Below are 14,575 nucleotides of genomic sequence, written 5' to 3'. Positions count from 1 at the left end.
GACATGGTTGAGGTTGATGAACGTTATGAGTAATCAGGCATTTACTGACCAGCATTAGGCCTGTCACAGAATTAAGTCTGCAGTATGGCAGGGACTCTCCCACCCCACACCATAAGCTGGTGGTCGATCAGCGTCTTCATGAATAGTGGGTGTTGATGGTAATTCACTGAGGCCTTCACCAGAGGTCTCCGGAAACAGGGGAGTGTGGGCAGTGTAGGGGGTTTTGTAGGGTGAGACAAGGGGGAGAGATAGATGCAAGGGCAGGGTGATGACTTGCAGTGGGCACACCTCTATCTGATGTCAGTCCTTTGATTGGGAAATTGTGCCTTTGAAAAAAAGCCCCCAATTTCCCAATCATGAGAGGCCACTGGAAACACGGGAGATCTGGGATTGGCCGGGGTGGGGAGGGAGGGGGTGGAGCAGTGGTCTTTGGGAGCATTCCTGAGTCATCACTAAATCCCAGTATGTCCAGGGATACGAACCTTGAAATTGCTCAATAATAAATCCTGCTAGCCAGTGGGTGAGAAAGGGCCACTGGACTGAGAATGTTAAGGCCGTCTCTCTCTTCTCCCACAGACGCTGCCAGACTTGCTGAGTTTCTCCAGCACTGTCAGTTTTTGTTTCAGGTCTCCAACATCCGCAGTTCTTTGTTTTCTTATAGCCAGCCAGTGATTTTTCCAATTCAACCAATTCCCTCTGCTCAGTACATTTACATAAGGAAAAGGAGCAGAAAGTAGGCAGTTTGGTACCTTGCACCTGCTCTTCCATTCAATCAGATCCTGGCTGACCTGATTGTGGCCTCAACTGTATTATCCTGTTTGCTCCCAATGACCTAATAAATGGAGCCAGTTAACTGACTAGAGAGAATTGCTGCACATACTACTCAGTGAGAATACAAATCTGCCTGCCACTGAGCACACTCTGAATGATCCCCTTAAATCCATCCAATACACCTTTAAGGCACTATTCATTTCACTTCTTCCTCTCACTGGAGACTAGTGAGTGGATGGAGGAAATGAAATGAAGCAGGGAATCAGGATGGGAAAGGGCAGAGAGGGTAGATGCAGAGAGAAGAGAGATGGGGAGTAGAGAAATAGTGAATGAACAGATGCTGTGAGCAGACAATCAGGGTGGGGGGAGATATGCAATATTTAGCCATTTTAGAAACATCCTTTGTTGAAGGACATCCCAGAATGATGCAAAAACACAGCTTTCAAGTACACCGATGATATTGCCAGAATGAGAGAATTTTCATGGTGCAGAAAGAGGCTACTCAGCCCATTAAGCCTGCACTGGTTCTATTACTTAAAGCCAATCCTCTGGCTTTTCCCCATATCTGTGCCCACCATTTATATCCAAATAATCATCCAATGCCTTCTTGAATGCCTCAACTAAACCCACCTCCACACATTTTCAGGCAGTCCTATTCACTGTGTGAAGCTTTTATTTTCACATCACCCTTGCTTCTTTTGTATATCAGTTTAAATATGTACCTGCTCAGTTTTTTTTTTATTTTACAAGTGAGGACAGCTTCTCCCTAACTATTCTATCCAGCCCACTTATGAGTTTGAAGATCTGTAACAAATCTCCATTCAGCCATCTTCTTTCCAGGAAGAACAGTCCCAATTTGTTCAATCCATCTTCATATTTGAATGTTTCTCATTTCTGGATGAATTCTTGTAAATTGCTTCTGCACTCTCTCCAATGCATTCACATCTTTCCAATAAAATAGCACCCTAAACTGTACACAATATTCCCACTGAACTTTAACAAGTGTTCCGACAAGTCCAACATTACCTTCCTGCTCTTGTACTCTATGCCTCTATTAATAAAGTCAAAATTACAGTATTCTTTATTAACTGCTCTTTCCAACTTTCCTGCCACTTGCAATGATCTGTGTATGTATACACCCAGGTCCTCTGCTCCTGTACCCACTGTAGAATTATTTATATTGTCTTTCAATGTTTCCCAATCAAAATGCTTCACCTCACACTTCTCTGCATTGAAAATCATGTGCCACTATCGCCCACTCCAGTGACTTATCAATGCTCTTTTTGGGTTTCTTATTGTCTTCCTCACAGCTTACAATTGTTCCCAGTTTGGTGTCATGTGCAAATTTTGACATTGTTCTCTACAAACCAAGATTCAGATCATTAATATCAATCCGAAAAGCAAGGGTCCCAGTACCGACCACTGGGAAACTCCACTACAAACCTTCCTCCAACTTGAAAGATATCCATTGACCATTACCCTCTGATTCCTATCACCCATAGGATTTTGTTTCCATATGCTACTGTTCCTTTTATACTATGCTCTTTAATTTTTCTTACAAGTCTGTTATGTGGGACTATAGCAAATGCCTTCTGGAAATCCATGTATACCACATCAAAAGTACTGGCCTAATTGACTCTTTCTGCTATCTCATCAAAAAACTCTTGCAAGTTAGTCAAACACAATTTTCCCTTTAGAAATCTGTGATGTCTCTTCCTAATAAACCCATTTTTAGTAATTATAACCTGTATAATTGTTTCTAGAAGTTTTCCCACCAATGAAGTTAAACTAACAGGTCTGTAATTGTTGGGTTTATCCTTACCTTTCTTGAACAAGGCTGTAATGTTTGAAATTGTCCCATTCGTTTGGAAATTCCCTTGAACAAGGAAGATTATTGCCAGTGTTCCTGCAATTTCTACCCTCAATTCCTTCAAAATCATTAGATACATTTCAACTAGTCCCAGTGTCTTGTCAACATTAAGGTCCAACAATCTATCCAAGATTTCTTCCTTTATAATTTTGAATCCTTCTAGTTAAAGAGTTCTTTCCTCTGCTACCAGGGATTTGGCAGCATTCTCCTCTTTTATGAAGACAGATGTTAAGTGTTCATTTAATAGCTCAGCAGTGTCCCTTACCTCCATATTAAACCCCCCTTTGTGGTCTCTAATTGGCCCAAGTCCCTTTTAATTTCTCTCTTACAATTTACATGCTTATAGAGAACTTTGCGAGTTCCCTTATGTTATCTGCAAAGTTTCTCGTTGTTTCTCCTGCTTGCGTTTTCAACTCTGTAAATCTTCAGTAATTGATCCTCTGTTGTATTTCTGCCTTACACCTGTCATTTCCAATGTTATTTTCTACTCCTTTGCCATTCAGGGATTTCTGAATCTGTTTGTCCTACCTTTTCCCGTCCTTCCTTGAGCCAGGTCTCTATATCGCTACAGGTCTCTTAATTCTACATTGCAATCCGTGTAACTCCCAATCTTATTTTCTGTACTCTATACATTTACATACATGCACATTAACTTTGTTTTGGACTTCTTTTCCTTTTCCCTTACTCTAACTTTGTCCAACATATTATTCTCTGTGCTACTGCCTGCTGTGCTCCTAAGTATTTTACAAGCCCTGGTATTCTGCTCAATATTCTTGCTTGGTTCCCAAACACCTACCGAGTTAGTGTAAAGCCCTTCTAATGGCACATGAAAATGCCCCACAAGTATACCTGTATTTCTTTCAGATCTTTATCATGTAGGTTCTGTAGAGGATCAATGAAGTTTTGTTTTACTTCCATATCAAGGGCGTCTTTCACCTCAGCAAGCTGCTTCATGGCTTCACCAGCATCCATCAGTGCCTGACCTTGAAGAGAGTTCAAGGATATATTTTACAAAAGTAAGCTTTGAAGTTTTGCATTTTTATTTCTACAGAGTTCCCAGACATTTTTTTTACCTTTCTAATCTAATATTCCACAATGCAAATACCAGATACATTTCTAGTCTTCGTAGTTAAATCATCCCAGAATTAATCATGTCATAAATTATACGTTAATGAAATGTATGCTTCTAAACAGAGACAAATTACTAGGTAATAGATGAAAATTTATAGACAACAGCAAATTGATCAAAAGTTTACCAATTCAAATGCAGGTAATTCTGATCATTTGCAAAGCAAACACGCATAATAAGTTGGAATTGACTCATGCCATGTGACATTGTATCATCAACTACTAGAATCTGCCAATACCTTCCAACTTTGTGAACTTTTCTCATATTCTTCATGGGACACTGACAAGCTCAGTATTTATTGTCCATTCTGCCCTTGAACTGAATAAATATGAGACCATTTCAGAGAGCACTTAAGAGTTGAACATATTGCTGTGGAACTGGAGTCATGTGTAGGTAATTTCAGTGGCAGGCACAGGCACCTGATTGGTGGAATTTCAGAATGCTGTGCTCAGATCTGAGGAACGACATATTTAAGGACTTGAGATAAAAGGCAGACTAGCTGCAGTGATGATGGCTGGTGAGGATTTTTTTTGACAAATGTGGATGATGAGAAATGTGAAGGTGAGGCAGAAACTATGAATAATATCAGCTAACATGGCAGTCAGGAAGACAAGCTAGAGGTTAGCAATGAGAATCGGGTCAAAATAGAAGGTACAATAGGCCATCCTTTCTGCGCAATATGAGCATTTAAGTAACAAACCAATCGATTATTAACTGGCTTGTGTAAACTACAGAACTTTAAGACAAAGAATTGAGCTTATAATTCTGTACAGTGATTTTCCAATCTCAGTGTGCTGCTTAGTTTGGAATGAGCAGTGACCAAGTGCTTCCCCAGAGAGAGGAGAGGGACCCCATGAGCCAGTCACTCTGCTCTGCTCTTATTCACTATGAGCAACGAGCACTTTACTGGGGTCAGGCAGAAGTCATCTGTTAACTGCTTCTCGGCCAGAAAACAGCACATAGCCCAGGGAGATCTGCAGGAATGCAGACTGGTCAAAGAACTTATCAGAAGAATTTGAAGTCTTGGAAATGGTACAGCATAGAGAAAAAAATTACATTCAATATGACTTTAACGCAGCATAAATAAATTGAGGAAATTGGAAGTTATCAAAACAATTATCCTATAGTGTTATTTAGCTATCGTAATGATTAATCAAAACATTTCTCATCATATAAGTTATTAGAGCACAGAATTCTTATCACACAGGATGAAGATTACTAACAGAACAACTAAACATTCCAGCTCAAAATATTAGCATAATCAGTGTTTATATGCATGTTAAGCACATTGCATTTAGTGTTGCAACTGTTAATTATAATGTTTCTGTTTTACTCATGTAAATATGTAGAGATGATTTATCCACAGCAAAGTGTTATTCAAATGCTTGGTAATTTCATGGTTGAACACAAAGTTATGAATTAACTGTTAGTAATTTCTAACAGGATTTGCTTGCTTCCCGTCTCTACTTCCTTCCTTTTCCCTGGCTTGTAATAGATCCAGCAGGATACTAAATATTGTGAAAAGCCAAGTGACAAACAACGTTTACTGTGTTCAGATGCCAGTTGATGTTATTACTGGACAAGTCAGATCCAAACTGAAATTTGGTTTGATGGAGCATAGTTTGTTTTATTTTGGTTTTATTGAGATGGTTTTTCATTGAAACAGAAGCACTCAATGTTGCAGATTTGGTTTTATCAACAAAACACAAGTTTATTTTACAAACACTGGAAGATAAATAGAATAAATACAAACTACTTGCTCTTAATGCAGGCTTAAAGATTTGAAATACACTGTAAAATATTATCTCATTAATTCCAAAAGCACTCCTTTACAGATTTCAAAAACACACTATGCAGTACTTACACAGCACAGAACTCCTTTGTTGGTCTCCAGAGCATGTTTAACTTGACTGTGACTTCAACAGTCTAGAAAATCTGATAGCCTTTTCCTGGAGATTTCATTCACCCAATTTTAAGTATTTTCAGCACTTCATAACCTTTTGAAGACTTTTTTTATCCCCAAATACTTTTGGTCTGGGATTATTACTAAATTTCTTACTCTAGGTAATCTATTTTTACTACCTTCTTCTTTTCTCAGGAGTACTAGTTTATACATTCATCTTCATCTCAAGGCTTTTGCAAATCTCTCCCAAACCAAAAACCAATATTTTTTTCCTCCCAAGCTATGGGAATAAAAAAATCTCTAACTTTCTAACAGAAACCTCAATGCACAATTATTTATTTTGCTCAATCGTAAACTCTCCAAACATAAATAAAAGCTCATTCATTGGGAAAGTTACTCCCTCAAGATGTTTCAGAAGACGTTACCAAGGCTACAGAAATACTTACAAGTTAATCACAACTCTTCAACATGTGATTCCGTAAGGGTAACCACCACACAGTCCTAAAACAAGTCCCACCCCCACATTGAGAATACCCCTTCACTGTGTTGTGTTGCAGCATCACCATACTATACCATAGAATCTTGACAGTGTGGAAGCAGGCCATTCAGCCCATCAAGTCCACATCAAACCTCGAAACAGCATTCCACCGAGGCCCACGTCCCTACCCTAGCCTATCCCTGTAACCCTGCATTTCCCATGGTCAGTCCACCTGGACACTATTGGCCATGCTAAATTGCCATCCGCCTAACCTGCACATCTTTGGACTGAGGGAGGAAATTGGAGCACCCGTAAGAAATCAATGCGGACATGGGGAGAATGTCTGTGTGGAGACTGCACAGTCATCCAAGGCTGGAATTGAATCCAAGTCCGTGGAGCTCTGAGGCAAAAGTACTAACCACTGAACAACCGTGCCGCCCTTACGGGACATGACTTCGAACAGATCTAGCAATTCAAGACTGGGCGTCCATGAGGCGCTGTGGACAATCAGCTGCAGAATCATACTCCAACCTAATCTGTAACTTCATTACCACCCACATTGCCCCGCTCAATCATCACCATCAGTCAGGTAATCAACCCTGCTTCAATAATGAGTGCAGGACGGCATGCCAAAAGCAGCTCCAGGCATACTCAATAAAGAGGTGTCAACCTGGTAAAGCTACAAAATGGGACTACAGATAGACAGAGTGAAATAATCCCATGACTAACAGGTCAGAACCAAGCCCTGCAGTCCTACCATATCCACTCAGGAAAGTGGTGGACAATTAAGCAACTCACTGGAGGAGAAAAGTCCACAAATATTCTCATGCTCAATGATGGAAGAGCCCAGCTCCTGTGCGAAAGATAATGTTGAAGTATTTGCAACAATCTTCAGGCAGAGGTGTCAAGTGGGTCATCTACCTTGGCCTCTTCCAGTGGTCCTGTCTTCAGCCAATGCAATTCACTCCACAACAACCACACTGGCACTTACCTGACAATGTGAAAAATTGCCCAAATATATCCTATACACAAAACGCAGGAACAGTCCAACTCGGCCAATTGGAGCCCTGTCAGTCTACTCTCGATCATCAGTAAAGTGATGGCAGGTGTTATCAATAGTGTTATCAAGCAGCACTTGCATAATAATAGCCTATTCACTGATATCTAGATTAGAGTGGTGCTGGAAAAGCACCTGATCTAGGGCTTTTGCCCAAAGTGTCAATTTTTCTGCTCCTCGGATGCTGCCTGATCTGCTGTGCTTTTCCAGCACCACTCTAATCTAGACACTGGTTTCCAACATCTGCATTACTCACTTTTACCTGTTCACTGATGCCAAGTTTGGGTTCTGCCAGGCCAACTTAGTTCCTGACCTCATTATAGCTTTTCTTCAAATATAGACAAAAGAGTTGAATTCCAGTGGTGAATGTGGCATAAGGGAACCCTAGCAAAGCTGACATCAGTGGGAATCAGTGGGATAAACTGTCTGCTGGTTAGAGCAATACCTGGCAACATTGAATCTTCCACAATCAACATCCTGGGAATTACCGTTTTCACTACTTTAAAAAACAAGAAGAAAAATAAATCCCCCTATCCCTCATCCTCTTCCTTACAGGTCATTTTGAGGATTCCTCAGCATAGACCACAAGGACTACACTGTTGACCCTCATCAATGCTAGTGCACAAGCTGCATAATAACTGCCAATTGTTGCAAAAGGTCCTCTTCAATCTGAAGACGACTTGAATATTCTGGTCTCAGACAATGATTTTGTCAATCTGGACAAGTTCAATTTCTTTGTAGTCTGATGAGGGGTAAAGTCCACTTGATCAACATAGCTTCAAACATGAAGTCCCCAACAGAGTGCATATTAACATGATAATTAGATTACATTACAGTATGGAAACAGGCCCTTCGGCCCAACAAGTCCACACCGACCCGCCGAAGCGCAACCCACCCATACATTTACCTCTATACCTAACACTACGAGCAATTTATTATGGCCAATTCACCTGACCTGCACATCTTTGGACTGTGGGAGGAAACCGGAGCACCCGGAGGAAACCCACGCAGACACGGGGAGAACGTGCAAACTCCACACAGTCAGTCGCCTGAGGCGGGGATTGAACCTGGGTCTCTGGCGCTGTGAGGCAACAGTGCTAACCACTGTGCCACCGTGCCGCCCACTAACTATACAGAACTGTATCATTCCCTATTACAGGAGAGTAAATGAAATTGTCATGCTTTTTACATAAGTGTGTTGATTTTACCACTTTCACAAAGTTTAAATTGGTTGCCGTTTGCATTCTGTGGCTGAAGCTGAACCAGTTAGGAACAGATGGTATCACTGTGCAAACTCAGTACAGGGCGGCTCCCATATCTGCAGAATCATTTCAGTTTCCAGCGGTTTCCGGCGGGCTGAACATACAACAGGGAACCTTCCGGAACTGGGGACCATGAGACTGCCGGGAAGGTAAATTTCCCATTTAAATGAATGGGGTCGTTCCTATCCGCAGTTTTGGGTTTCCGCTGTAGGTCAGGGAATGTATCCCCCGTGGGTACGGGGGGACTACAGTATTTCCATAGATATCAAACCTAATCATTGCACAATTTAAAATTTGTGAAAATTATGTATCAACCTTAAGGCAGTCAACAAAAACCATCATTCCAGACAAGTACCCACTTCCAGTGATCCAAGAACTATTGGCATAATTTAATGATCCCACAATCATCGTGAAGCCCAATTTGTGAATGGGCTACCCACAGATAGAACTAGTCAAACACAGCTGATATCATAAGCTATTGTTACTCAGTACGGTGTCTTTGAGTACTGCAGAGTGCGTTGTGTACTAAGTTGAGCATATAGTGCATCTCTGAAGATTGTTTCTTCAGTCTTGTCAGATGTTGAGTGTTCAACCTGCTCGATGACACCATTGCCCATGAAGGTTCAAAGCAGAACACAGCCGACCATTAGCAATCGTGCTCACTCAACGTGAAAACACAATTTGACACTCAACAAAGACAAATGCACATTTGTGGCATCTAAGATTGACTTTGTAAGAGCGACAGCAGCTGGAGGAAAATCCATACATGCCAACAGCAAAACCATTCATGTGCTTCTGACCCTGTGTAACATACAAACACACAAACAAGATCACTTGGCCCTTCAAGCCTCCTCTGCCATACAATAACATCATGGCTGACCTGATTTTTAGCCTCAACTTTACATTCCTGCTTATCCCCAAAAATCTTTCATTTCCTTGGTAATCAAAAACCGACCTACCTCTGGATTTAAAATATTTAAATATTCTGCAATCACTCACTGTGTTTTGAGAAAGGGAATTCCAAAGATGGCAACCCTCTTGGAGAGAGAAAAGAAAATCCTCACCTCTGTTTTAAATGATCAACCCGCTTCTTTTCAAACTATGACCCCTAAGGTCAGTCATCATTCCTCAGTATAACCAAATCACGTCACAAATTTGTACCTAAGCATGAAAGATTGCAGTCCCTCTTCAGATGAAGCTATTACATAAAGATATATATAATAGGAATAGATCATTGCACAGCAAAGAGCCATCAATGAGTTAAAAGCAAAGATAGCATCTCAACCAGACTCCACTCATTTCAATCCACATGTAGACGGGGAGATGGTGTGACAGTGGAATGCCACTCACCTAGCAATTCAGAGGCTCAGGCTAAAGGTCCAAGGGAATGAAAACAATCCCAACAAGAGATTTAAATGGAATTTATAAATGTGGTATTGAACCTAATCCCAGTCATCGTTACCTTGAATCTGTCATGAATTGTTGTTAAAAGCCCATCTAATTCACTAATGTTCTTTAGGGAAGGAAATGTGGCAGTTGGTCTCTGAAATAACAAAGGAAGCCACCCAATTCAAGGGCAGTTAGGGGTGGGCGACAAATGCTGGCCTTGCTAGTGACAACCTTGTCCTATGAAAAAATGTCACACAGGTGTCAGGAAATGCAATTGAAACTGTTCTTACAGTACAGTGAAGGAAATGCTAATGTGTCACATCCATTGTCAGAAACTAAATATAATAATATACTGGAGAATATGAAGCACTTATGCTGGTGATTATGGAATGTGTATCTCTATGGTAGAAAGTTCACTCTGCACCAATCATTGAGCACTTACTACATTATTAGCAATGTTTGGATCTGGTCATTGACCTTAACGCCTCTAGAGTTGCCTTGGAGGCTCACGCAACAAAATTGATGACATGCTTAGTCATATCACTTTCTCAAGACAGCATTTACAGCAACCTGTAACCTTGAAAACTATTTGATCACAGTGATTTTGCACCACTGCCACTGGGCTGAGATAGCATTCTCATTGGAGAACATGCTGCACTCCACAGTATGGGACCAGTCAGCAGATCACCAACCTCACATAATAACAACCTCCCTTCTTTAAAGGCATAATATTAGGAGGGTTAGTGGAAAGTTTTGCATTGAACTTTTGGCAGCTGAATGAAAATCACTTCTCTTCCTAGGTCTCATTGACACATCTCTCCAATTGTAACTGTGATATCTACCTAAAACAGCCATCCCTGGCTGGATAAATTAATCACCTTCTGTCAACTCAACCCTGTGGTGTGCAATTGATTCTCTGTTCAGAACAATGAATGTTCACACCACATAGACGGTCACATCTGTACAAAGGAAGATTTAAACATCAAAACTGATCAACTGTAACTCTCCTCTAAAGTTACCCCAACATATAAATGATTTTTTTTCTCTAACTGAGCATTTTAGATTTCTGATTTTTTTCCACTCTCATTCCATTCTTGTATTTATAGTTCAAACCATGAGTTTGTCATAGTTACAACCTAGCCCTTGCAAATAAGTTAAAGCTTTCCAGAGAGTTTTTCTTTCTAACTGCAAATGACATATAAATAATGAGCTGTGATTAACTGCCAACACTTGGGGTTAAATTCCACACACTTCATTCAGAAGCAGTTTTCAAGCTTTGATCACTCAGCTATTACCATTTTTTCTCAGCCTGCTGTTCATTCCAAAGGACTGAAAGAAAATTGGAAAGACTTTGGATGCAGGCAAAAACTTTCAAGTTCTCTGTTGTATGATACATTGTCAGTACTTCACACAATACGTAAAATTTAAGTACATTTTCAAAGACTTCTTTGTTGGTTATATGAAGACTATTATAATGAACAGCCTCAAACAGTAATATAGCACTGAGGAATTTCAAAGTGTACACCTAGTGTGCTTTCTCTAGCTCCAGCCAAACTTGAATGATTCTAATCAGCATGTTGAATGTTTTATTCTACAACTTTGTGGTCACCATATCCTGAGGTGCTTTCCTCTTCTAGCCCAGAGACAGTGACACTATCACTGCATGTGCGTTAGTGTGTGTGTGCACATGTGTGTCTGCACATGTGTGTGTGTGCGTGTGTATCTGAGTCTGTGTATATGCATGCTAGCCTGATCCATTGATTAGCTATAACTCACCAAAATTGGATTCATCACCAAGTTCCTTTCCAAACTTGATCATACTCTCCCCCAGAAGCCCCTCAGCCTGAGGATAACCTGGTCCTTTCTCCTGCCCTCGAATCTTTGACATTGTGTTGATCATTGTCAGTTTTGCTCTGGAGGCTAGATATACAAAAAAAACAGAGGTACACCAATCATTTCACTTTCTTAAACTCTGATATTTTGTTACAGGCATACAAAGTGAAATAACAGCATTTCTTCAGACCCAGACGTTGAAGTACATCATGGAAATAGAAAACAGAGAAGATCACCTCCTCTGTTGTCACATCACATCAAGAGGTATAGTTTCAGGGCAGCCTCCTCCTTTAAAACATTGCACATGGTTTTCAAGAGTTGCTGGTGTTGAGTTTCCAATTGATGACCACCCAGAAAAAAGTAGATGTCATAAGTTTGGGTCTCATTTCGTCTGGTGGGAGTACATGTTTTGATGTGTACATTCTGTTATAAAGTCCTAGGCTACAATTTAAATACAGCATTATTTAAAAATTATTTACAAAGTCTCAAGCCTCTTTAAGCCACATTTTTAAAAACTTTCTTGTCTACTTGAGGGGGTAGGTGGCAGAATGTCTAACAAAATATTGAAGTATATTGTACAGCTATTACATTGCTGCTTGACCAACTTTTGTAAAATAAATTGGCTCAATAATTTACACTTCAACAAGGAGAAACATAGTGTTCGACTGCCTTTAAAAACTGGAGTACCATCTTATGGGAGCAATAGGATAAGTTCACTAAACATAAGCAATTAAAAACAGAATGCTTGGGAAAAACCTAACAGGTCAGATACATCTGTGGAGAATGAAACGGATTCATTTCAATTCAAATATAAATCTCATTTGGAATTGTTACTTGAATTAAAATGTTAATCTGTTTCCCTCTCCACAGGTGCTGTCAATCCTGCTGGAGAACTGTTTCCAAAAGTTCTGACAAGGCATATTTGACTTGAAGTGCCAACTCTGTGTTTTTCTCTCTCCAGAGATATTTGCTTAGGTTACTATCATATTATGTAGTTATCTGACTGACTACTGATTGACTAGTTGCCTGCTTCTCAACAAATGAGCTGCTCAGTAACAGCCTGAATGCTGACTGAATGTATAAAAACTTAGCATTTTTGTACACTTGTCATGTCATGATATCATCTTGTTTTCTTTAATGTATAATGTCTTTCTGAGATCTATTTAATACAACTGGCCTGTTAGAAGGAGGAGATGTATCTTCAAGGAGTGACTTATCACCAATATTGATCACAGGAGTTACGAGCACATATGTAGTGAGATCCATTTTTACAAAGGCTTAACGTTGGCAGCAGGGCCAGAGAAACTCCCAAGGAAGGGTGTAGATAGGCACTGTGCCAGTTCCATGGGGTCTTGTTGTTTTGCCAAAGTTAGTGCAGTTGATCAATGAGCCCTGGATGGGAATTCTCCCCAAGTATATTCATTCTTTCCCCGCTCCCTACCCATGACTTCAAAAGAACAAAACCTCTTCTGAAACTTGCAGCACAACTTTCCGTGTCTCTCTTGCTAAGGAGCTTCAGCTAAGGCCCATCAACACTCAAATCTGCTTGCTCAGTATGTATCGATGTTCATTTTCCTTTCCCTAAATTATTCCTTACTGACATATCTCACTCCCTGTCTTTCTTTGTCATTTCTATCAGGTATACATATATAAATACACCGGGTCTCCAACACTAATTGGTTATAATTGATTGGATAATGCAACCACACTGACTCGCTTGTTTATGTTTCAATCTCCATCTTCATATTTAGCTCTCAGATAGAAATACACTGGTCTTGATTTTAGCCGAGGCTTTATCTAATTTAGCACATTCATCATAAACACTGCATTCTGCTGTATCTCTCAGTCTACACAATAAGATAGAAGTAGATATAAAACACAACTAAAAATAATTTTATGTCAGGATTACAGATCAGGCAGTATCTGTGGGATGCACAAGTTGGTTGGAGAGGTTTACATGTTAAATGCTTTATTATGCCAGGGATCAGCATCATTCAATGGGTTGTGCCTTGGTTATTTGTTCCATTGTGTGCTCTATACAATCTGCACTAAGCAGATCAAAGTATGCAATGTGCAGAATCACATCCGAGTGAACGGTTCAGTCTTGCTATTTGAATTAGCAAGTCACAGTAAAAAAGCACTAAGATTAAGAGAATTTTTGCTGTCACTGTCATTTTAAATTGTTCTGTAATATATTTGGAAGCATTTTATGAAGCAGGGTACAGGAAAAGAAAAGTCATCCCGAAAACAGCTTGAATATTTGTGAATTTATTTTCTCATAGTGAAGCCAAATTAATAGAGTAGGATTGCCCTATAATGTCCACACAGCGAAGACATTTAGTGATAGTTTACCTGGATTGGGCTGTAGATATTCTGTTGTTTTGGTCATTATGTCCATCACTGCTCGACTAGTAACATCCACTTTCTGAAAACAGGAAGAAATCAAAGGAAAATAAACTCTGGAGCTATGTAATAACGCCCTGCATTCTCATTTTGTGTAGAATCTACAATACAGCAACAAGAGAAAAATACACCTGTATGGTGAGATGAATAGGCACAATGTTTTCTGTTATCTCAACAAATTTAGGTAGTACAACATGAAGCTATTCGATCAGTCAAGTTACACTGGTTGGCTGAAACAAAATTATGAGAAAATGAGGACTGCAGATGCTGGAGATCAGAGCTTAAAAATGTGTTGCTGGAAGAGCGCAGCAGGTCAGGCAGCATCAAAGGAACAGGAGAATCGACATTTTGGGCATAAGCCCTTCTTCCGGAATGAGGAGGGTGTGCCAAGCAGGCTAAGATAAAAGATAGGGAGAAGGGACTTGGGGGAGGGGCGTTGGGAATACGATAGGTGGAAGGAGGTTAAGGTGAGGGTGATAG

General features: G+C 40.2%; 1 protein-coding gene across 2 annotated transcripts in view; it reads right to left on the bottom strand.

Annotated features, from left to right (window-relative positions):
* Positions 1-14,575, bottom strand: part of LOC122563656 (endophilin-A1-like) — a 162,927-nt gene that overhangs the window by 8,060 nt on the left and 140,292 nt on the right. For both annotated transcript variants that reach the window (XM_043717682.1, XM_043717692.1), the window contains 3 exons: positions 14,045-14,117; positions 11,636-11,779; positions 3,491-3,624 (listed from right to left, as the gene is read on the bottom strand). In XM_043717682.1, the coding sequence (XP_043573617.1) occupies positions 3,491-3,624; positions 11,636-11,779; positions 14,045-14,117 (351 nt within the window). The remainder of the gene's footprint in view (positions 1-3,490; positions 3,625-11,635; positions 11,780-14,044; positions 14,118-14,575) is intronic.

The sequence above is a fragment of the Chiloscyllium plagiosum genome, chromosome 2, assembly GCF_004010195.1.
Source record: "Chiloscyllium plagiosum isolate BGI_BamShark_2017 chromosome 2, ASM401019v2, whole genome shotgun sequence".
NCBI lineage: Eukaryota > Metazoa > Chordata > Chondrichthyes > Orectolobiformes > Hemiscylliidae > Chiloscyllium > Chiloscyllium plagiosum.
This window is presented reverse-complemented; position numbering and strand designations above follow the sequence as displayed.